Here is a 25,418-nt window from a genome sequence, read left to right as displayed (position 1 = left end):
TTCTCTTCTCTGTTTGTCCTCCTCCGTACATCTGCCATCGGGTTTTCGCCACTATTGGACACCGCCCCGGTACATCAAACTCCCCATTTTTTCAGCCCGCGCTCTACGTGTTCGATGAAATGTCCGAGCTGATTTTTAATTCTTTTGGCCATTACTTCTAGGTCACCAACGGATTTAGCGTGGAATGATGGATATGAAAACGATGATCTTGACGAATTCATATTCAGCGAGTTCATCACATCGTTAGATTCAAACGATGTGATGAGCGTGCCGGTGGTGAGCGTCGACGGAGAGCGACGGGGGGCGTTGCCATCGGAGCTGGAAGGGTCGCTACCGGAGCTGCAACCGCATGCCACAGTTGTTGCATGCGTGGAGTCAGCGACAAGTGCAGGTGGTGACCGGCAGTGCTCGGCGGCGAGCGGCGACGAGGACATCCTGCGAGGTGCGGCAACCGGAGAGCGTGTGGCCCCGCAAGACGAAGGGAGCGATGAGAGGCAGGGGATCTTTTTTTTTCGTAGACGCTCGTGAGGAAGACGACTGCATCAATCGTACGGCTGCGGATGGCTTAATCATATCGAATCGCCATTGATTTGATTTGATTTGATTTGTACAGTTAGTCGCTAGCCAGTAAGTCCCCATCTTATCTGCGGCCTACATATCGGAGACAGAGACCCCGTCCACTCCCTCCCTACCCGCCTCCCCGATTCCGCACGCCGTTACCCCTCCGTGAGGCCCAGTCTCTCTCGCCACAGATAGTCAGCACATCAGATGGCGGCGGCCGGCCTCGCGCTCTCGCTCTCGCTGCGCCCCGCGCAGCCGTCGGCGCGCGTGCCGAGGAGGGCTCTCCCGCCGCCTCTGCCACCCCCGCAGGGGCGCCTCGCCGTCGGCTGCCGCGCGAGCGCGCTTGCCTCGCCGCCGCTGTCGCCCCTCGCGCGCCCCGGCGTCGCGTGCCGCGCCGCCACCGCCTTCCAGAAGCTCGACGCCGTCGGTGAGTCCTGTCCCTCCCCACTCCCGCCCGGCCCGTGCTGCGCGCGGGCAGCACATTCCGCCTGCTCCGGAACCTCGCGGCGCTGATTATCTTTGGCCTTGCGCGACTGACTGACTGACTGAATGCGGCAGCGGTGCGGGAGGAGGAGGAGGCCTTCAGGTCGGGGGCGGCGGCGGGGCACACGCTGCTGCCCCTCCAGCGCTGCATCTTCTCCGACCACCTCACGCCGGTGCTCGCCTACCGCTGCCTCGTCCGGGAGGACGACCGCGAGGCGCCCAGCTTCCTCTTCGAGTCCGTGGAGCAGGCCTCCGAGGGCACCAATGTGGTTCGTCCCTGCCTCACGATTGGCTGCTTCATTATCCATTCATATCCTCCCCAAGATAAAATCAGTATCATTTGAATCTGTCTCGTGCCGGCTTGTTGGTTGGTCTGCAATCTGCAATCTGCACTCTGCAGGGGAGGTACAGTGTGGTGGGGGCGCAGCCGGCCATGGAGATCGTGGCCAAGGCCAACCAGGTGACGGTCATGGACCACGAGATGAGGACCAAGGAGGAGCAGTACGCGGCTGACCCCATGACCGTCCCAAGGGACATCATGGCGCAGTGGAATCCGCAGATTACAGTTGATGGCCTGCCTGATGCCTTCTGTGGTAAGACTTATACAGTATATGTGTGTCACTTTCATCACCTTAATGCTGTACATATGCTGCCATGTAGTGGGGCATGCAGTTAGTACTTGCTAATTAAGCATATACCATGGTCCTTTTTGGCCATGCCACATTGGGTTGAACGGGTCCACTGTGGATGCCCTTTTCATCTACAGAGAGTGTGATCTTCAGCCTTTGTTGAGCGCTGGTTATGTTTTCTAGAAGAATGTTAATTGTATTTGAAAACTATGTAGGAGGATGGGTTGGATTCTTCTCATATGATACGGTGCGTTATGTTGAGACAAAGAAGCTTCCGTTTTCTAAGGCGCCAGAGGATGATAGGAACCTTCCTGACATTCATTTAGGCCTCTACAATGACGTGGTCGTGTTTGATCATGTTGAAAAGGTATGGATAATTATGGAACACTTTTATGCATTTTCTCTAATTCAGACGACCGTATGTCGCTTGATTTCTATACAAATTGAGCTCATTTAAAGTATATCTCAAATCAGCTAATTTATTCAGATATTTCAAGACATTTACCTTATATTATGTGTTTTGTTCGATGCAGAAAACACATGTTATTCATTGGGTGAGATTGGACTGCTATCACTCAATTGATGAAGCATATGAAGATGGGAAAAATCGGTTGGAAGCTCTGTTATCAAGATTGCATAGCAGTAATGTGTGAGTTTTAAAGTTTGGCCAACTCTCTTTTATATGCCTTAGTTTTATTCTTCTAATTTTTCTATTCCCCACTGATCTAGTTCAATGAAATATTGATGTAGCCCAACCCTTTCTGCTGGTTCCATTAAGCTTAACGTTGGGCAATTCGGCTCAGCACTACAGAAATCAACAATGTCTAGCGAGGACTACAAGAAGTCTGTTGTGCAAGCAAAAGAACACATTCTAGCAGGTGATATTTTTCAAGTAGTACTAAGCCAACGTTTTGAGAGACGTACATTCGCCGACCCTTTTGAGGTGTATCGCGCATTGCGTATTGTCAATCCTAGCCCTTATATGGCCTATCTACAGGTAATCTGAATACTTGCAGTATTCTAAGCAAGAAAAGTCATGATCGTGCCACATAATAATCAGTAAGGTTAATCTCCTGTAACATTATTGCAGGCACGAGGTTGTATTCTCGTAGCATCAAGTCCTGAGATTCTTACTCGGGTCGCAAAGGTAAGCCAAAATAGGGAGTTTTATCTTTCGCATCTTTAGTTATGGGCTTGCTTCCAAACCTTGTTTGTAACTGCAATATGTAGTGGAAGTTAACTTTTCGTATCGTATGTGCTATCTATTTGCTTTACAAGATGGAGACAATTTTATAGTTATCATTTTGTTGTTGTGTGCTAATAATTCAAGAAAGTTATTGCGGAACTCTTTGATATTTGCATGCCCACAATCTTCTAGAAAAGTTGTAGGTGCCAAATGAATAACATGATCTGTTATTTTCCCTTTTCTCAGAGGACAGTTGTCAATCGACCTCTTGCTGGAACAATCAGGAGAGGAAAAACAAAAGATGAAGACAAGGTTCTAGAACAGCTCCTGTTGAGTGACGAAAAACAACGTGCCGAGCACATTATGCTGGTAGATCTTGGTCGGAATGATGTTGGAAAGGTTTGTCTGTCACCCATTTGTTTTATAGTTTCCATTCAATTCAATCTCTAATACATTTCACAATTTGCCAAATAAAGGTTGGTAAGGTACCCATGTGCCATCAAGTTCCTCCTGGCCACCATTTAATCTGGCTGGCAACTATTGACATCCATTTCTGTTTTGTTAGTGGCGCATTAGTGATAATAAAATCTCTACTTAGTTAGATCCAGTGGAATTTTATCCTAATTTCAACCAATCTTGTTTGATCAAAAACAGTTGGCTGTTTTGGTACACTTTTGACTTCATCTAGTTTGAGTTGTGTTCAACTTCACCATTTTTCCCAGGTGTCCAAACCAGGAACAGTAAAGGTGGAGAAATTGATGAATATTGAGCGATATTCGCATGTCATGCACATTAGCTCGACGGTAAGTCAGTCTAATTCTTCAGACAAACAACTTCAAATAGTCATTTGATGCAATATCATACTAATATACACAATCAACATTGTATATGTTTTTCTGTATTTTCTTGGAAGTAAATCTAACGATATCCATCTATTTTTGCTGAAATTGTGTTAACAATTCTCATAATGTGTGGGTCTACTTCTGTAGGTTACTGGGGAGCTGCGTGACGAACTTACATGTTGGGATGCCCTGCGAGCTGCATTGCCTGTTGGAACCGTCAGTGGTGCTCCCAAGGTAAGTGCATGCTTGCTGCTATCACATCATCACCTAGATGCATTGAAACTGAAAAACTGTTTTGGAAAGAACAACGGCTATGCCAAACGGAGTATAGATAAGTGTCAAATCAATCATATTTCTGAGTTCCAGAAAGCTGTTGTTCAAATTCAATGCCTCCATGATTCAACCCTGAATTCACTGAGCAAGCTCCCACATGCTTCCTTCTGAAACTCATCTCCCAGGTGAGAGCGATGGAGCTGATCGACGAGATGGAAGTGACGATGCGCGGGCCATACAGTGGTGGCTTTGGCCAGATCTCCTTCCGCGGTGACATGGACATCGCTCTCGCCCTGCGCACCATTGTCTTCCCGACGGCGTCCCGGTTCGACACCATGTACTCGTATGGCACAGACAGCAGCAACGCGCGCCAGGAGTGGGTGGCGCACATCCAGACCGGCGCCGGGATCGTCGCCGACAGTAAGCCGGACGATGAGCAGCAGGAGTGCCAGAACAAGGCCGCCGGGCTCGCTCGCGCAATCGATCTCGCCGAGTCGACGTTCCTGGACTTGTCCGACGCATAGGACCAGATTGGCGTCCACATTCTCTCTTTTGAAGTCTGTAGCAGAAACCTTCGGAGTGTGTTTGATGTGGGTTCTTTGCTTCACCGAATAAACAGTTGTAGCTAGTGGAATAAGTTCAGTCAATAAAATGTACAGCAGACTGGACATTTACCAGCTAAGGTGGGTATGAGATTACAGCCATAGCTGATGTAATTTGTTTCAACTGAAATCTGGGAGAATGATGCGTTACTATAGTAAGTAGTGGGTGATGCTTAAAGATGCAAGTCATTTAGGTTGTGTAGTTCTGTTCATCTCATCTCCAGCTCATCACTCACTGAAGTTGTCAACTTTCACCTTTGTTTTTCTGCCATTTTACAATGATTTTGTGATACTTATTTATATTGAACACTTGTTCGGTAATGATTAAATTTATACAGTGCTCTAATCATGTCAGTTTTTATGTTAAAATTACATGTTGGAGGTGCTAATAGTGCTACAACCGATAAAACCTTCCACAGGGGTACAAGATTAGCCAGATAAGTATTCCCTCTATCCCAAAATAAGTGTCACTGTATTAACACAAGTTTGAACCGCAAAAAACAAAATAAAAATTAGTACAACTTCAGTGACACTTATTTTGGGATGCAGAGAGTATTATATAACTATAATGAACCCTGCTGTGTAAACCAATGGATTGAGTTGGTACCCTGCAAAATCATCCATGGTCTGGTATGTTCAGAAACCTCATAAATGAAAAGAACAAGCAAACATCAGGGGACTGCACAAAATTGTCCACGTTGTACAAGTACAAATAATCAACCAGACTAGAATAGCAACGGCAGCACGTGCCCTGAAAACCCAAGTTTTATCTCTGATTTCCTGTACCGTTCTTCCCCTCTTCGTTGCCTCTTCTCTCGTAACGGCCACCAGAATCTCTGTCGTGCCTAGACCGCTTGCTCTCTGATCTATCTTCTCTTCCCCTGTCATCGCCCCTCTGCTTGTCGCCTCTTGGTCTCTCGGGCGATTTCTCGTACCCGTTCCTATCTCTATCTTTTATGTCCGATCTTTCTTCTCTTCCCCTGTCATCGCCTCTCTGTCTGTCGCCTCTTGATCTCTCGGGGGATTTCTCGTGCCTGGTCCTGTCACTATGTTTTGTGTCTCCATCACCATGTCTCTGACCTGGAATCTCGGTCCCTGTACAACTCTGATCTTGAGGAAACCCCCTGATCTCGCCTCTTCTTTATTCCTGTCAGCGAAATTTTTGTGGCTCTTTGGTGGATCATGGTCATGCTGCCGCCTTGCATTGCTGTCCTCCCTAGAACCTCGATCAGTGTTTGCATTCCTCTGAAAATATAATTCACAAACATCAGCATTAGTTGCCAAGCAATGGCTTTTTACTGGAATGACTGCACAACGTTACTGATGAACTATACCACCAAGTATAAAGGACACATATTCCCAGCCAGGCAACAATAGAAAATGCGCACCATAACCATAAATTGGTGAGTTATTGTTACATTCAGAGAAGCATGTAGCATGCTGCAAAAATATCATTAATCCTGCCCAAAGCAACAATCTCTAGGATACAGTCATATCTAGCGCAATGCAATAAAAAAATGTGCTAGTGTTTCCAACAACAAATGTTAAAACATCTGACAATGTGAGAATGTTACTCCGAATCAACATATCTGTTACGGAGTTCATGAAATATATTTTGCAAGTAATGACTCATCCAAGTGAAGTATAGACATGACCAGAGCAATATAAAGGCCTTACTGTGATAAGCAGTTAAGCACAAGTTTTCAGCATATCACCTTGAGAAAATATCAGTATATAAATAATCTAAAGGAACATCATGGCGAAATGATAAACAACTCATTTTCTATTAATAACTAAACTGGCAATATAACTTGTTCATACCCGAAAAAACTTCTCGTGGAAATTAACACAAGCTAGTAGTCTATATAATTACTTGGTGAATGCACAAGCAGGACAGTTACCTGCTCATCATGCGAAAATCTGCAGGAAGCTCCGCGACTGCATTCGCCTTTCTGGAAAGCATATCAGACGCCACAGCCCTGGGCAGCTACCTGCTCATCATGTGAAAATCTGCAGGAATCTCCCTGACTGCATTCGCCTTTCTGGAAAGCATAGCAGATGCCACGGGATTCCCCCTTATTTTGTGGACCACGGTGCCTATCATGCTCCCATTTTGGGTCATCCTCCTTAGAACCCCAACCAGTGTTTGCATTTCTCTGAAATATAACCACGAATACCAGAATTAGTAGGCAATCATGACGGTTCAGTGGTAGTACTTAAGAAGGTTACTGATAAACTATAAGGCCTAGTACCAAGGGCAAATGTTTCCAGCCAAGTAACATTAAAATAACACATTCACAATCCAATAAGCAAACAATATATAGCATGTAACCAAACCTAGAACAAGTCAATAAATGCATAAATGGAGCCTTTATTTGCAACGATTACTGTTCATTCCCCCCATTCTTTCATAGAATTCGACAACATATAATTTGGAAGGTAATAGGCCATTTGACTGAAGTAAAATGATGACCACAACAAAAGTAGGCCTTACTGTGCAAGTACAAGTTTCCAGCATATCTTCATCTTGAAAAACGTAGGTGTAAATTATACCACAGACCGTTATTTCACAGATCATTGGAATGAAATGTCAGGAACTAATTTTGTACCTAATAATTGATCTGGTTATCCTTTCCTCATCCTGTAGTGGAAAAACCTCACTCGTGCAAATTACTATGAGGCAGGTTCTGAATTGCTTGTGTGCATTCCTAATGAATAATCAAATAATAACTTGGGCGGTTGGACCAATGCAGTGAAATATTGCTACAAGCCAGGTAGTTAATTGCTTGTTAGAATTCCTAATGAATAATCAACTGGCTAGAAACTAATTTTCTACCTAATGATTTGGCAATATCCTTCGCGCTCACCCTATAGTTAGAAAACATCTCCGGTGAAAATCACTATGAGCACGATGGTTAATAGGTTGTGTGTATTCCTAGCAAAAATTGAATAAAAATTGGAAAATTGCAGAGGCGGCATAGATACCTGTTCATCATGGGAATATTTGCACGCATTGCCGCGGTTGCACTCGCCTTTCTGGAAAGCATAGCACACGCCGCGCTCCTCCCTCTTCTTCTGCAGCTCCTTCTCGTCCTTCTCTTCCTTCTTCTTGTACTTCTCCACATGGTCAACCCTGATAATCCTCCCAAGAACCTTAGCTCCATTCAAGTTATCTACGCGGCCGCACGAAGACGAAGCGGAACAAATATTAGCACTTCAGCAAAGCACCAACTGGAATCACAGACAGAAGCGACCTAGTAGGAAAGGGGAAAGGGGCCTCACCGACGGCAAGAACCGTGCACCTCTGGTCCTCATAGGCGACGAACGCGAGGCCCTTGGACTTGCCGGTGGCCTTGTCGCGCACGAGGTTCACGTCGACCACCTCGCCGTACCTGAGAGAGGAGATCGGAAGCCGGTCAGAACACTTCCCTGCGAAATCCGTCGGGAGCGGGGAACGAGCGGAAAAGGTAGGTCGGGGGGTGCGGGTCTGATACTCACTGGGCGAAGACGGCGAGGAGGTCGCCCTCGGTGAGGTCGAAGGGGACGCCGCCGACGAAGACGTAGGCGGAGCCCCTGAACTTGGCGTGCCAGGAGGCGTCCTCGCTGAGGCCCAGCGCCGCCTCCTTCTGGTTTATCACCTGCGTCCGCTTCACCTGCGTCAGGGGATTCATCTTCCCCGACTCGCCGCCGCCGCCGCCGCCGAGGTGGGTCGGGTCCCTCCCCTACCTAGAGGGAACAAGCGGTGCTCGGGCGGAATTTCTCGAAGGGGCGGCGGATTGGGAGATTTGGAGGGGAAGAAGGTGGGGATTTTTTTGGGGGGTTAGGGTTCTTGGCTAGTCCAACAGCCTAGGGTCGGTCCTAGGGTGCAATCTCCACCGTAGATTTTAGATCTAACGTCGGTGGTGATGCCACCCTTTCCAGTCTACACTAACCAAAGGGGGAACGAGAATTTCGAACGTTCCATAACCCAAGGGGGGGAAAAGACTAGTACAAGAGATCACCACATATGTACTTTCTCCGTTTCTAAATATTTATTTTTTTAAAGATTTCACATGGACTGCCACATACTTTTTTTTTTTGCAGGTAGAAGACTTGTATTACTCAGAATCCAGCAAATTACAATCATCGAGGGCTAGCTCTACAGCTACTGAAGGTCCCAGAACCAAACCAAGTCATAATCCTACCTTCAGTTCTCGCAAAGGAAGCTAGGCTATCGTTAACCTTATTCTGAGAACGACTAGCATAAGTAATACAAGATCTACGAAGATTCAAAAGGTACTGAATCTCTCTTACGATGGCTGAGTATAAGGATCTATCCATCCCTTGCGCCTGAATAATCTTCACAGCAACCATAGAATCCAATTCCACCAGAATTGGTAGCTCAGTGCGTTGTATCGCCAAAGAAACCCCTTCCATGCACGCACAAAGCTCAGCTTCCAACACATCTCTACAAGAGAAAAGTGCTCGACATGCTGAAAAAATAATAGCACCCTTGTCATCCCTAAGGACCATGCCAGCACCGGCCCTGCCATTTTCATCAACCGACCTGTCCGTGTTTAACTTGACCCACCCAGCATCCGGTAGTTTCCATCGACCACTGCGCGAGGGTTCTCTGGTGTTCACCAATAGCGCAGCAACATGGCTCTTCCCCTTCCCTTGATAATTGCATACACCAGATTTCAGTCCCAATAGTGAATCTAGATAGCTAACAAGGAACCTCTTCGAAGACTCTACTGGTGGTGGGGGTTTATGATGGGTCACCTCATTCCGGACAAACCAAGCACGCCACAAGGTCATCAGAAGCATGGATCGATCAACATACGATAGAGGATCTAGTGCATGCAGCAACCACTCTTTCCCCGTATGCTCTATCATATCGATATCTGGCAATGACCATACTTCCATCATCGAATGCCATAAATCCTGGCCAAGAGGGCAGCGAACAAAAGGGTGAAAATTATCCTCAGCTTCTATAGCACAGAGCGAGCAGAGATCCGAGGTTTCCAGCCCACGTTTGTGCTTGTTCTTCCACGTTGGCAAAGAATCCACTGCCACCCTCCACGCGAAGTTACGGACCGAAGGTGGAATATCACATTTCCAAATCAGCTGCCACACTTTCCTTCTGCCATCAGGTGCCCCACTGGAGGACGATTCTACAGATCGGTAAGCCTCATCAAATGCAAAGTTGTAGGCACTTTTTTACAGAAAATCTACCTTGTTTCCCCGGCCCCCAAGCAATGATATCTTCCTCCTGTCTCGGAGATGCTCTAATTTTCAGTATTTCTCCAACATCAACAGGGTGGAAGTATTGTTGTAGTAATGCCAAATTCCATGAGCCATTAGGATTAAGCAAACCTTCCACAAACCTGATTCTGCATGTACCATGTATGGTTATCGGTTTGAAGCTGAAAGGTCTGGGGATCCAGTTGTCGCGCCAAATTCTGATGCTTCGGCCATCACCAACTCTCCAAAGGATCCCCTTCTTCAGCAGGTCCAAACCATGGCTGATCGCTTGCCATGATGAAGATGCATTCCCATTAAACATTGTATCCTCCAGTTTACCATATGGGTAATATCTGGCCTTCAACACCTGGGCGCAAAGTGATTGTGGTCTGGTGATGAGACGCCAGGCCTGTCGAGCTAACAGGGCCTGGTTAAACAGTTGGAAATCCCTAAAGCCCACTCCTCCTTTACTCTTCGGTTGCATCAGACTATCCCATGATCGCCAATGAACCTTTCTCTTCCCTTGGTCGAGCCCCAATAGTAGCTCCTGACCATTCTTGTGAGCTCGTCACAAACAGAAAATGGAAGTTTAAAAACTCCCATGATATACATGGGTAGGGCTTGCGCTACTGATTTAATGAGGACCTCCCTTCCGGGCTGCGCCAAGAGTCCATCCCCCCACTGTAACATGCGTTTTGTTAAGCTCATCTGGAGGTTTTGAAACCTTCCTTTCGACATCCGTCCATCTGGTGTTGGGAGCCCCAAGTACTTTTCCTCAAATACCGCACTGGACACCTGTAACACCCCTCTGATCTCCTCTTGAACAGAAGTTGGGCATGCTTTCCCAAAAAGGATTGAGCATTTTTCATGATTCAAGCTTTGGCCGGTTGCTTTACTATATACTTCCAGCGCAGCCTTCACCTCTTCTGCTTGAATTTTTGAAGCTTCAAAGAACAATAGTGTATCATCCGCAAACAATAGGTGTGAGACACCAGGGGCCCGTCTGCACACTTTAAACGGGGTGATTACGCCAGCTGAAACCTTATGTTTAAGGATAGAAGATAAACCATCAGCCATGAATAAGAATAAAAAAGGTGAGAGAGAATCGCCTTGCCAAAGACCTCGCGTCGGTGCGAATGAATCCAAGAGGGTTCCATTTAATCTGACAGAGTAACTCACAGATGTGACACATGACATTATCCAGTCCACCCATCTATGAGAGAATCCCAGCTTTTGCATCACTCGCTTCAAGAACGACCAATCCACACGATCATACACTTTTGAGAGATCAAGTTTATATGCACAAAAGCTCTTTGTAGGGTCCTTCTCTTGCTTAATATGGTGAATACACTCAAAGGCCACTAGTGCATTATATGTTATTAGCCGACCCGGTATAAAAGCACTTTGCTCATGGGAGATGATGACATCCAGCAAAGGTCTCAAACGATTAACCAAGCACTTCGAGATGACTTTGTATATTACATTACAAAGACTTATCGGCCTATAGTGTGTAAGCATTGTTGGGTTGGGAATTTTGGGTACGAGCACAATGGCCGTTGAGTTTACCCCTTCCGGGAGAATCCCGGTCTCGAAGAATTCCTTCACCACAACCACCACACCGTTCTTCAGCGTACTCCAATTATGCTGATAAAATCTAGCTGGGAATCCATCCGGACCGGGAGCTTTTAGAGGACCAATCTGAAACATCGCATCCTCAATCTCCTTCACAATTATCCTCCTCCGAAATCCTTGCTTCCAGCAGGTCTAGCACCTCTGACGCATCTAGATTCTGATCAGCAGCAAAAACACCTTTGAAATACTCTGTGGCCATGCTTGACATCTCAACAAAGTCTGTATGAATGTTTCCAATGCTATCCGTGAGACTTCTAATTTTATTTTTCCTTGCGCGCCACACCGCTTTACTCTAGAAATATTTGGTGTTGCGATCCCCTTCTTTGAGCCACGAGATTCTTGATCTTTGCATCCAGAGCATCTCTTCTTGGTAGATCAGCTTGTTCATTTTGTCCGTTATCCTCCTTATCTCCTGCCGATCCGCATTCATATGCATAAGTTCCTCAAGCTGTGATCTGGACTTAGCCAATTCTCTTGCAACATTACCAAACCGCTGATTGCTCCAAACACCAAGGGTGGCCATAGTTTTCCGCAGCGCAGTTTGTAGCTTTTCCAGATTATCCACAGCCCCCACCGAGTCCCAGGCCTCTTTGATGATCTTCGGTAGGTTCTCGTCACGCTCCCAGAAAACTTCATATCTCCTTGTTTTTGGTCCTGACCGCTTTGATTCTGGTTCACCTTTCAACACTAGGGCTATATGATCTGAACAAGGGGAGACAACATGCATAACATTGCAGTAAGGAAAAAGATTCCTCCATGCATTAGTCGTTGTTGCTCTATCCAACCGAACTTGAACATTGTTATTCTCGCTGCGCTTATTATCGTATGTGAAGGGGATCCCCGAGAACCCCAAGTCCACCAACTCGCAAACTTCCAGTGTATCTCACATTTGAGCCTTAGGTCTTGGTGTCGCTGACAAGTGCTCAAAATCCCAGAGAGCTTCGTTGAAGTCTCCCACTACTAACCATGGATGATTACTGGCATTCTTCAGGTTCTTTAGTTTTGTCCACATCATGTGTCTATTCTCAACCCTTGGTTCTCCATATACACACGTCAGTCTCCACTGCACTGAGTCCGGATTAACCCGCACTAGCGCATCGATGAAGCGATCATCCTTGTCCAAAATGTTGACGTCGCAGGATTCGTGCCAAAACATTGCTAGTCCACCACTCATCCCAATACTATCTACTCCTTCGGACCCCTTCAAACCAATTCTGCTCCTGATTCTCTTCATTTTATTTGTTGTTTGCCTTGTCTCGCATAAAAATACAAACGTGGGGGAATGCGACTGCGAGATGGTCGCTATCTCTTGAACTGTCCGGGTATTCCCCCCTCCCCGGCAGTTCCAACTAATAAGATTCATTGGGCTTGGCGGCCCTCCGTGCCGGAGGCCGCCGTACTTGTTACCATTAAGACATCCTCTCCTTCCACCAGATCTTCCCCCTGCTTCCTCCTCTTAACAATAGGCACCTTTCCTGGTGTAGCGTTTTGCAGGCCACCCGCACCATTGCCTTCCCTCCCGCTTCCGATCTCTAGCAACAACACTGTGTTTGAAACTTTCCCAGCAAGGTGCGACACTTGTTGCCCTCTAATACTCACTAAACCATCTGCATTAATGAGTCTCTTCCGAGCACTTTTACCTCCTTCTCCCCCGATTGGCTCATTAGGATTTTCCATAACGTCATCCCTTGAGTCATCACCCCCCCCGGCCTCCTACTGCCCCAGTTCTCCCTCCTCTCTCACTCCTTCCTCTTCCACCACTCCTACCCCCTCCTTGACTAGCACCAGGATTTCCTCCTCCTCTTCCAGCTGCATTCGACCACGAACCACCCCTGCCTCCTTTAGCATCACTTGCACCCTCCGAGTCATTACTCCAATGCAACCAATCCCCCCACTCACAGTCATCCGGGTCATGTACACCGTCTCCACATTCCTCCACAACATGGCCCATGCAGCCACAGTAATAACAGAAATCCGGCAGTTTCTCATACCTTACGGGGTACTTTTTCCTCTCTTTCAATGTGATTGGCACAAACCTCACTAGTGGCTGGTTTACATTTACAAAAACCCTCACTCTTAGAAAGTTTGAAGGGTTAATCCTCCCTTCATTAACCACCACTGTAAATGGTGGATCACCGACCTTCTTCGCAACCTTCTCTGCTAGTTCCTTCTTCCTCGTGAGACCATCTGGCAAGCCTTTGATTCTCGCCCACAGCGGATACATATTAAGAGCATAGTCAGCCACATTGGTGAAGCCATCATACTCCACTAGCACCACTAGATCGCGATGAAACTGCCATGGTCCTCCCTCCATCACCCTCTTCCAATCTCCCAAACAGTGGCATTGGGCAAGGAACAAATTTGGTCCTTTAATATTGAAGGTTACGCCTTGAGCACATGTCCACGCGTTCCTCATAGAATTCAACAACGCCGCGTGGCTGAACAGACGCAGAGTATGAACCCTAAAAAGGGCAAGCCAACGAACCTCACTGATCAATTCCTCCACCTCTCCCGAAAGATCCAGATTCTCTTCCTCCTCTCCATGTAAATTCAGACCTTCAAAGGCGTCCTCTAGATCAGGGTTTGCGCCATAGTGATCCCATCCAAGCTCTTCTTCCTCCTCACTACCTGCGTCATCTTCCTTCACCTCCCAATCATCCTCTCTACTTCCTTCCAGAAGGGATGCAGCGTGGTCGCCGCCCCCTCCAACCTCCCTAACTCTATCCCCGCTCCTTCCTACCCCCTGGCCTTCCTTCGACCCCCCCCCCCCCGCTCCCATGTCCGCGGCGCTGCAGTTCTCCATGCGCTCCGATCGTTGGTCCCATCTCGTACCCTAGTTTTGCCGGCGAGATCTGGCAATTTGGCGAAGAATCCTCGTGGACTCTGGCGGCGCCGCCAGAGGAAAAGGTGGACTCTAGGAAACCCTAGAGGAAAAGGTGGACTCTATATACTACCACATACGGATGTATATAGAGATGTTTTAGAGTGTAGATTCACTCATTTTGCACCGTATGTAGTCACTTGTTGAAATATCTAGAAAGACAAATATTTAGGAACGGAGGGAGTAGTATTTTGGCTTATATTGAATGATATCATTAGTTCAAATGTCTCATATAATTTCTTATATAACTTATAAATAGATTTGTTATATATGAAGATTGTATGTAGTATAGTCGATTAGAGGGTCGATGTCGTGCATAATGTGAAGACGTTGGAAAAATATGGACAATATTTTAGTTTCAAGATTTATTAAGGAACACAATTCAAATAAATTAATAACGTAAAAACTACTCATAATAGTAGGCAAAACATACTATAAAATATCATCGAAATCGAGCATGTTATGTCTAGGCCTTAATCAATCAACTTAAATCATATAGCCAAGGTCGATAATGGCACTATTTTAGCAAAAAGAAAATTGTTCTCCCGAACCAAACTGACTCTTCCTCCTTTTTTTCACACAAAAATCACACGGATATTCACATGAAAATACTCAAATACATGTACACACGTGTATATATAGCCAAAGTCTCTCCCCTGCTATGCATCTATAGGAGTTTTGATCCCGGCAAAAAAAATATCTATAGGAGTTTCGAACATAGCTTGAGCTCCACTATGTTCGCCTTAGCAAATTCATACTAATTGGAGTTTTCAAAATTTAGTTGTGCCATATATGCGCACATGGGCCGTAGATGGGTTGAAATATGGACAATATTTTAGTTTTAAGGTTTATTGAGGAGCACATTTCAAATAATAAATAACGTAAAAACTGGTCCTAATAGTAGGCAAACCATGTTATAAATCATCATCGAAATCGAGCATGCTATGTCCAGGCCTTACGGAAGTTTTTATTGATTTAGTCAAATGAATGGTTGTAGTGTTGGCTTCAGATGGTCTGCGGTGGCAGCTCTCCCGGCGATGTGGGCTCTTGGCAGTGGTGCATCAAAATCGCAGTGTGGAGCTGGCCGCGACGACGGTTGGTCACGGTTCCAGCATCAGCTCGTCTGCGGGTGGCTTGTGGTGCTGCTCCTCGAGGCTCTCTTTGTCGGTTGGTTGCGGTTGGTCTAGCGCCCCTCGTCGATGGGTGAGCGGCTGGGTTTGGCCTCTCACGGATCTGGGCTAGGAGCGCCATAGTGGGGCATCCCGGGGTGGTGTGTGGGGAGGCCTGCGGGAGGGTGGCGCTGAGTTGGCCGGGCCACCCATTGCCGACGCACCGTGGACATGACCTCCCCTTCTGTAACGCCCCCGATTCAATCGTACACTAATCATACACGCAAACGTGTACGATCAAGATCAGGGACTCGCGGGAAGATATCACAACACAACTCTAAAAATAAAATAAGTCATACAAGCATCATAATACAAGCCAGGGGCCTCGAGGGCTCGAATACAAGTGCTCGATCATAGATGAGTCAGCGGAAACAACAATATCTGAGTACAGACATAAGTAAACAAGTTTGCCTTAAGAAAGCTAGCACAAACTGGGATACAGATCGAAAGAGGCGCATGCCTCCTGCCTGGGATCCTCCTGAACTACTCCTGGTCGTCGTCAGCGGCCTGCACGTAGTAGTAGGCACCTCCAGTGTAGTAAGAGTCGTTGTCGACGACGACGTCTGGCTCCTGGGCTCCGGCATCTGGTTGCAACAACCAGGTAGAAGGAAAAGGGGGAAAGAGGGAGAAAAGCAACCGTGAGTACTCATCCAAAGTACTCGCAAGCAAGGGGCTACACTACATATGCATGGGTATACGTGTAAAAAGGCAATATTGATGGACTGAACTGTAGAATGCCAGAATAAGAGGGGGATAGCTAGTCCTATCGAAGACTACGCTTCTGGCCACCTCCATCTTGCAGCATGTAGAAGAGAGTAGATTGAAGTCCTCCAAGTAGCATCGCATAGCATAATCCTACCCGGCGATCCTCTCCTCGTCAAGCTGTGGAAAAGCGATCACCGGGTTGTCTGTGGAACTTGTCTGGGTGTGTTTTATTAAGTATCCGGTTCTAGTTGTCATAAGGTCAAGGTACAACTCCGGGTCATCCTTTTACCGAGGAACACGACTATTCGAATAGATAAACTTCCCTGCAGGGGTGCACCACATAACCCAACACGCTCGATCCCATTTGGCCGGACACACTTTCCTGGGTCATGCCCGGCCTCGGAAGATCAACACGTCGCAGCCCCACCTAGGCACAACAGAGAGGTCAGCACGCCGGCCTAAATCCTATGCACGCAGGGGTCTGGGCCCATCGCCCATTGCACACCTGCACGTTGCGTACGCGGCCGGAAGCAGAACTAGCCCCCTTAATACAAGAGCAGGCTTACATTCCAATCCTGCGCGCGCCGCTCAGTCGCTGACGTCATGAAGGCTTCGACTGATACCACGACGTCGAGTGCCCATATCTTTCCCGCGTAGTTGGTTAGTGTGTATAGGCCAGTGGCCAGAATCAGATCAAATACCAAGATCTCGTTAAGCGTGTTATTTTGAAGTAACCGCGGACGCCGACCAGGCCAGGCCCACCTCTCTCCTAGGTGGTCTCAACCTGCCCTGTCGCTCCGCCACAAAGTAATAGTCGGGGGCCGTCGGGAACCCAGGCCCACCTCTACCGGGATGGAGCCACCTGTCCTTCCAGCCCCCACATTAGAATCACGTGCGAGTACTCAACGAGCTGACCCGACTTTAGTCACCATTTGTATAGTATGTATATATAGTTTATACCCATGATCACCTCCCGAGTGATCACGACCCGATAGTATAGCATGACAGACTGACAAGAATGTAGGGCCACTAATGGTAAACTAGCATCCTATACTAAGCATTTAGGATTGCAGGTAAGGTATCAACAGATGTAGCAACAATGACAGGCCATGCAACAGAATAGGATTAATCAAAACAGTAACATGTTACACTACTCTAATGCAAGCAGTATAGAGGAGAATAGGCGATATCTGGTGACCAGGGGGGCTTGCCTGGTTGCTCTGGCAAGAAGGACGAGTCGTCAACACCGTAGTCGAACTGGGGGTCGCCGGCAGTCTCGGGGTCTATCGGAAAGAAGTAACGGAGAGGGAACACAATAAATAACAGAGCAATCAAAGCATCACAAAGCGTAACAAGACAATACGCGGTGTTAGGTGTGCCCTAACGCGGTAGTAGGTGATACCGACGAAGGGGGGAAAACATCCGGGAAAATATCCCCGGCGTTTCGCATTTTCGGATAGATGAACCGGAGGTGAAATGTTGCAGGTTCACTATGCTAGGGACGCGTGGCGGACGAACGGGCTATGTATCTGGATTCGTCTCTTCGTTCTGAACAACTTTCATGTACAAAGTTTTTCCATCCGTGCTACGATTTATTTTATATTAATTTTTAAAAATTTAATCATTTTTAGATTTTATTTAATTATTTTAGATCAATATTATTCAGAATAGTGTTCGCTGACATCATCATGACATCAGCCTGACGTTAGCAGTCAACAGAGTGTTGACTTAGTCAAACTGACGTGTGGGTCCCGCATGTCATAGGTACAATAACCTAATTAACCTATTAACTAGTTTAATAAGCTAAATAAGTAACTAATGTTTAATTAGTCTAATTAAATAGGATTAATTAAGTTAATTAATTTAATTAATTAATTAATTAATTAATTAACATTTTTATTTATTTATTATTTATTTATTTATTCTTAATTTCCTTTTTTTAATCGTTCTGGGCGTGGGCCCCGTTTGTCAGTGGCCCATGGCCTTAGCGGGCGCGGGCACCAGCGGTGCGCTTACGGGCGCACCCGTGCACGGCCGAGCCCGATCGGGGAGGTGAGGCGAGGCCATCGGGGCGCGGTGGCGTTTGGCCAGTGTGGGCGTCGGCCATCGGGGGTGGACCCGAGCGGCGCCACATGGGGGAAGCGGAACGACGGCGGCCACGGCACGCAGTGCATGGCCACAGGAGCAGGGGCAGGGCGGAGCACCGGTGTGGAGCTCCAGCGGTAGCAGCACCAGGGAAGAAGCGGGAGGAGTAGCTAGGCGTCGCGGGCGCGAGCAGCGCAGAGGCGCACGGGGCGATGGCCGGTGCAAGGGCCACCGGGGCGCGGTGGGAGGAGAGGAGGAGAGGCCGGGGGCCTCACCGGGGTTTGTAGGGCACGGGGCAGTGGGGCATGGGGAGGACGACGAGGACGACGGCGGAGAGGAAGCGGGCCGGTGGGGAGGAGGAGGCAGGACAGCGAGGAGGTCCGGCGAGGTCGTCCTCCAAGGGGTGGCGATGCGGCGTCGACGAGGTGGCGCTGGGGACGGCAAGTAGCGTCGGGGCGCATCGGGGAGGAGGCGAGGCGGTGGTTCCTCAGGCACGAGCACCGCCGGCGAGGTGGGGCTCCGACGCGGCAAGGTGTCGGGCGCGATGGGGAACGACGGCGAGGGGGTTTCATCCCGGATCCAGATCTGGATCGGGGGAGGGGGAGAGCGAGTGAGTGGGGGGTAGTGGTGGTCGTGGGGCTAGGGTTCGGTGCCCTCAGGGGGTATAGGCCAGGGGATGGGCCGACCGGTTGTTGGCCTGGTGCCAGCTGGGCCGGTTGGCCCCGGGGGAGGGTTTGGTCTCTTTTCTTCTTCTTCTTTTTGTTTGTTTTAGTTTTACTTTTTGTTATTTTTCTCTTTTGTTTTATTTTAGTTACATGTTTAATTTTAGTTTAGTAAAATATGACTATAGCCCCTAAAATAACGTTTCAGAACAATCCACTATTGTAAAAAGTTTTGGCCCGATATAAAATAGTTTAGTATTTTATAAAATACCAAAGGCGTTTAAATAGTTGTTTTTGGGGCCAATTCCAGTTCTGCCCCTAACTCGAACCCACTACTCAATTTTGCCCCTAGTTTTCGGGTATGCTCAGTTTTGCCCCTCTACCGTCAGTGCCACTTATAGAAATGCCCCTCCACTCCGTTTCCGTCCAGTCAAGGCTGTTTGACCGCTAACTTGCCGTCAGTTTGACATATTTGCCCCTCTCTGTTCTTCTTCAATCTCTCGACGGCTTGATTTGGAGAGGGGAGAGAGCGACCACAACAGTATTCAGAGGCCGACGGTGGGTCGATTTGGAGGGCGGCGGCATGTCGACGTCGAGCTCGTCGGTGGCTTGCGAGGTAAGTGTGTCTCGTCGGTGGATCAATCTGGGGGGATTTCTGTCCCAATTAGGGTTCATCAGATTGGGGATTTCCTGCGTTTAGGTCGATGGTGTTGGGATTGTTCAGTTTCAATCCGAGTTCTACCTCCCCCATCCGTCATTCTCTGGGCTGGAGATGAGCATGACGCGGCGGTGCGCAGGGCACGGTCTCATCCCCGCTCGTCGCGTCGCCTGGGGAGGTGCAAGCACGGGAAGAAGATTCTTAGGCTGCCCCCTAGATGTAAGATTAACTCTCATTCTCGCTCTGTCTGTCCTCTCATTTTGCTGTCATTATTTGCCATTTTGTTGTTGTATAATGTAAGATTAATTCTGCAGCTCCCTGATGAATGCGACTGGGTAGTTTGGATTGATCCCCCTCCCACAGATTGTGTTGCTCGTGCATTTGAGGAACTTCATGCTGGATTGGAGAAAAGCTGGCTAAAGTCCCATCATTTGGAGAGGAGGTTGATGTACTTAACAGAGAAGAACAAGAAACTCAAGTTGGAGATCAAGAAGAGAAATGAACTTATGCAAACATGGGGATTTCTCATAGTAATTTGCATTAGCATTTTGGTATCAGTTTTTTCTGAGTGGTTTAAGAATCCATACTAGCTGGATTATGGTATGTAATCAAATGTAATGTATTGCTGTGTGAGCTATCTTAATTAGTTGTATTTGTTCCAAAGCACATTGGAAATGAGTTTCATCTGGTGTAATGTGACAAGTTGTAACTGGAAATGAGTTTGCTATTTTGAGTATATTGTGTTCCATTTTGTAGCAATGTAGTAATGTGACAGTGCAGCAGTAATGTGACAAAAATGACAGTTAAATGGGCACACTAGCAACTGGACCAAACATAGGACATGATCACATTGAGACATAAGAGAGTTCACAACATTGTGCCACAACAAACTTCAAATCTAGTACATGACCTTTCAGTTTTCACAGCATTACAAGTACTACCACATCTACTTGTTCTTCTTCCTCCTGGTAGTGCAAGCTGGGTTTGAAGAGAGCCTAGAACTCCTCCTGGTGCTCACAGTTTTGCTCACAACCTTGTTTGGAGTAGAAGAATTGGTAGGATTATTGCTTCCAGTGACAGAACCTATAATCTCCTCTTCTGCAATTTTGAACTTCTTCTTATGTGGTGACTGTCCCCTCTCAGCTGGTCTTTTGTAGTTCTTTCTTGGCTGCAAAGTCACAAATAAATGGGAGAGGCCAGTTAGCAAACATTGAAGAATTTAAGAAATAACTTCAAAAATAAACCAAAAAAGTACCTGACTGCACTACTGACTATTGTTGCATCTGCAAAAGTTGCATTTGCATTAGCAACATCTCCAGCACCTGCATTTTTTTCACTTACATCATTTGCAGCATCTTCAGCACTTGCATCAATAGCAACATCAGTTGCTTCAATAGCAACATCTTCAGCACTTGCATCAATAGCAACATCAGTTGCTTCAATAGCAACATTAGTTGCTTCATCATTTTTAGCTAGAGGTTCATCATTGGCATTATCAGCACCCCAATGTTCTTCCTCTCCAAATGCAGGGTCAATGGACTCTTTGTAGTGGCTGCCTTTGTGCCCAATCTTCCACGTCTTGAACACTTATTCTTTCTTCCTCCAAGTCCTTTTCCCTCTGATTTAGCCCTAATTCTTGTCTACCTAGGTCTACCAGGCGGTCTATTTTGCAATGGAGCACTCAGTTTAAATCCTGGGTCTACAACATCCCATTGTTGCTTGCCCTCCAGAAGTGGCAGATTATCAGCATAAGTAGAGTTGAATTTTTCCACAGAGAAATACTCATGAACATACTGATCAATCTCACTAACTGGACCTCTCATTGAAGTGATAAAGTACAATGCATGTATGCATGGTTGTCCTGTTATTTGCCACTTTCTACAACTACAAGTATGTGTTTGCAAATTAACAGGATATCTCCACTCTCTTTTTTCCTTGTCAATTGCAGTAATCTCTGCCTCTAATGTGCTTCTTTTCACTATGGACATATCAAGGTCTTTTGATTTTGCATGAAGCATAATCATGATTTTTGGGATTATGATGTGCCCATTGTATGTCCCAGCTGCAATCTGCTGTCTCAAGTCAAACTTTTCCATTATGAACTGCCTAATTTTGTCAAGCAAGTCCACAATGTGTATCCCCTTCCACTTCTTGATTTTGGAATTGAATGACTCGGCTAAATTGTTATTGACATAATCAACTTTGCATATTTCATTGAACAAGGCCCTGACCCATAGTTTGCTATGATGCTCTTCTAGGTACTCTCTCACACCAGGTTTGCTGTATAGCTGTCTAAGATGATAATTGTGTTTTTTCTTGCTATATGTCAATGAACAAGGCCACAAATTATCATCAAAAAACTTTCCTCTAATTTTTTTTTGGAGAAATTAGCTGCCAAATGCCTCATGCATTCCCTGTGCTCAACTCCTGTGAATACATCTTCAACAGCAGTCTCTAGTCCTTTGCATGCATCTGTGTGGATGACAAGACCTGGTGGATGTCCTATTAGTTCTTTTAAATTCTGGAAAAACCATGTCCAACTATCTGTATTTTCAGACTCAACAACTCCAACTGCTACTGGGAAGATCCAGTTGCAAGCATCCACTGCACATGCACTCACAAGTTGGCCTTTATATCTGCCATTCAGTGTTGTGCCATCTACTGCAAGATAGGGCCTACATCCATCTAAAAAACCCTGCCAGCATGCTTTGAAAGAAACAAACACTCTTCTAAAGCACTCTTTTTGTCTAGCTTTTCCAGCTATTTTGTACTCTACAGTGTGCTTGTCAATGTTAACTACACTTCCAGGAGATGCTTTCTCAACTTCTGCCTTGTAAGTGTACAACAATTGAAATGAGTCAGTCCACTTACCATAAATGTTATCCAGTGCCATCTGCTTTCCATAGAACACTCTCATGTATGGGACTTGCAGGCCATATTTTTTCTTCGGGTTCTTTTTCAACTCTGTAACTCCAACCTCTGAATCCTCTAAAACCCAATGCTTCACTGCATCAGCAACCCATCTGCACTTAGCTGACTTTATTCTTTGCCTTCTGCTTACACTTGGACAAGTATGTGCAGACTGGTTCACTTTGACCTGCAATATTGAAAGTTCAATTACATGTCAGACATACTTGCTGCAACAAATAACTGAAAAATATTTGCAATGTAACTACATATGCACCTACTGTTTGTACCTAAAACAATGAGATATTTCTCATTAAGGAGGCATGCATCCTCCATCTACACCTCTTATAAGCATAATGAACAGTCAACCTGGTAGGATCACTCTTGTGTACTACATACTCACTCTGAGTTTTAATTGAAAATGTAGCTAGTGCATTCCTACAGTCTAAAGCACTGGAAAATATAGTTCCTTCTTTTAAAGAAGGATCATCTCTATTGTACTGCACATCTAGCCTTCCATCATCAGAATCCTCAATATATCCCATGTCCTGGTCCTCCTCCAACTCATCTTCACCTGGCTCATCAAACATTCCTTCTGGTGGTGGAATATAATCTTCATCCCCATCATCATCTATCTTCTTGGACTTCTGTTTTGTAACAAACTGAGGGAAAAGCCTTTCATCCTCATCATCTGTAGGCCAGTCATCAGGAAGTCCCTCCTCAATATTTGGATCAACAGAATCTCTGCTCTGAGTAGGACCTGCATAAATAGGCACTTGCTCTGATGGTGTTCCTGGTACCTGCATAGAGCTCTCTCCTACATCTGAAGCTCTCTTCTGACTGCTAACACTTGTTTTTCTCCCCCTGGAAATTCTGCTCCTACCTCTAGAACTAGTAGATTGTGATTTTCTGCCACTGCTCTATGTCAATCCTCCTTTTCTTTGTATGACATTGATTTCCAATTTGACTGGGAAATGAGCATGATTTCTAAACATTTTTTCTAACTCAGCATCACATTGGACTGGGACCCAAACTGAACTATCAATATACCAGTACTTGAATTCAACTGCATCATGTATTCCCCACGGGTATTTAGCACATATATGAGATCTAAACTGCACAAACTTCAGTGTGCTCTCCACTACCAAAGGAAATGAAAATCCCGTGGTCCCTGCTTTTGTACCAGTAGGAACTAGAAGAGTTGTTTCCATTCTACAATCCAGACATATATAGTCCACCCTACGAATGACAATGAAAAACAGGAAAAAAAATCGAACCAAATGAGCACTACGAACGCAGATGAACACTAGGAATCAAATCGAAGTATAATATGTATAGCAGGCTTCAGATGTGAAAGTACTGCACTTACCCCTTCGGATTTGTGCTCCCTTCATGGCCGCCGCCGGTGCTGCAACCACCGTTGACCTCCATCCGCAGCGGTTGGCTCCGAATCGCAGCACAACTCACATAAAGAGTCAAGTCAACCGAATCTCCACCGTGCCCGCCATTGATCTAGAGTTTTCCATGGTGGGGATCGAAGCCACTAGGGTTCACGTGAGGGGGCGATTTGGGGAAGAGAGAGCTAGGGTTAGGGTCGAGCGAGAGAAAGAGCACACAGAGAGAGTGAAGCGAAGAGGTAAGAGAGGGCCCACATGTAAGAAAAGGGGCAAATATGTCAAACTGATGGCAAGTTAGCGGTCAAACAGCCTTGATTGGACGGAAATAGAGCGGAGGGGCATTTCTATAAGTGGCACTGACGACAGAGGGACAAAACTGAGCATACCCGAAAACTAGGGGCAAAACTGAGTAGTGGGTTCGAGTTAGGGGCACAGATGTAAATGTCCCCTACTGTTTGAATCATTTTAGCGCATTTAATCCTTTTACAAAAATGTGGTTCCTCCACCATAATGACTTAGGATTTATTTGTTGCATTTTGAACATTTTAGTTTTAATGTTTGAAAACTTTTGATGTTTGCCTTTGTTTTAAATTTGAATTTGAATGGGATTTGAATCTTCGCAAGTTTAACTATAGTAATAGTGGTGACGTGGCAGCGTTAGCAAAGGGTTACTATAGCTTAATTATTTGGGCGTCACACCTTCCCCATCCTAGTGGCTCTTGGTGCTAGATTGACTTTGGTCTAGGTAGGCATTGTCGGCTCCATCGGTGGTTGGGTATTGCCGGTCGGTCCAAGGCTCGGGCTTTGGATGGGATCCAGGGTGCCTGGTGGCAGGACGACGACCATTTGGGAGTCGCAGTGCTGGTGGGTGGAGCTCGCTGCTTCAATGCTGGTCCGTTGCTGCCTCTTGGCCTCCTCTCTAGAAGCAGCTCTGTCAGTAGTCGTCTCCTTGCGAAGCAGTGTTTGAACATGAGGGTCCTGCACGATTGAACTTAGTACCGATGAAGTCTGCGGCGTGGAGTCCATGTTTTCTCGCCGTCATGTCCGACCCCTTCTCCGCTGCCATGTCCGGCCCCTTCCCCGCCGCCATTATCGATCATCTCTTCGTCTTGCCCCGTGTCCTCATTGCCCGCCCCGTCGGCGTCCTCAACATCATCATCCTCATCTTCAGTTATCCATCGAGTATAGCCATCCATAAACCAGTCATGAGTAGGTGCGCCATCACACGACCATCATCATAGGGGTCGAGCCAAACCCCTCCTTTGCATCTTTGACATAGACATATAAATCTCTGCCAGGTTATTTTCTTTCATGTCTTGCACCGCCGACCGCAACCACCTGCCCACCATCGTTCCACTGACCATCATGAACGCATGCGTGATAATAATAAACAAATTGATTATAAAAATGTATGCATGCATCAAAGTCATACAAAAATTCGGCATGACCTTCCCTAAAAATAGGACATATAGAGTTTGCCCGGAATTCGCCGAAACGAAAATAAATCAACATTTTGGCAAAAC

At 46.5% G+C, this 25,418-nt stretch overlaps 1 protein-coding gene and 1 pseudogene across 1 annotated transcript; one reads left to right on the top strand and one right to left on the bottom strand.

Moving 5' to 3' along the window:
- Positions 1-680: 680 nt before the first annotated feature.
- On the top strand, positions 681-4,876 carry LOC123114072 (anthranilate synthase alpha subunit 1, chloroplastic). The gene is made up of 11 exons (XM_044535435.1): positions 681-988; positions 1,120-1,313; positions 1,445-1,637; positions 1,889-2,040; positions 2,207-2,322; positions 2,424-2,670; positions 2,764-2,820; positions 3,106-3,258; positions 3,582-3,662; positions 3,849-3,935; positions 4,160-4,876. The coding sequence occupies exons 1-11, from the start codon at positions 769-771 to the stop codon at positions 4,496-4,498; spliced, it is 1,839 nt and encodes a 612-aa protein (XP_044391370.1). The 5' UTR covers positions 681-768; the 3' UTR covers positions 4,499-4,876.
- Positions 4,877-5,152: 276 nt separating this feature from the next.
- LOC123114073 (zinc finger CCCH domain-containing protein 25-like) lies at positions 5,153-8,426 on the bottom strand (annotated as a pseudogene).
- Between the last annotated feature and the right edge of the window lie 16,992 nt (positions 8,427-25,418).

Source organism: Triticum aestivum, chromosome 5B (genome assembly GCF_018294505.1).
Source record: "Triticum aestivum cultivar Chinese Spring chromosome 5B, IWGSC CS RefSeq v2.1, whole genome shotgun sequence".
Taxonomy (NCBI): Eukaryota; Viridiplantae; Streptophyta; class Magnoliopsida; order Poales; family Poaceae; genus Triticum; species Triticum aestivum.
This window is presented reverse-complemented; position numbering and strand designations above follow the sequence as displayed.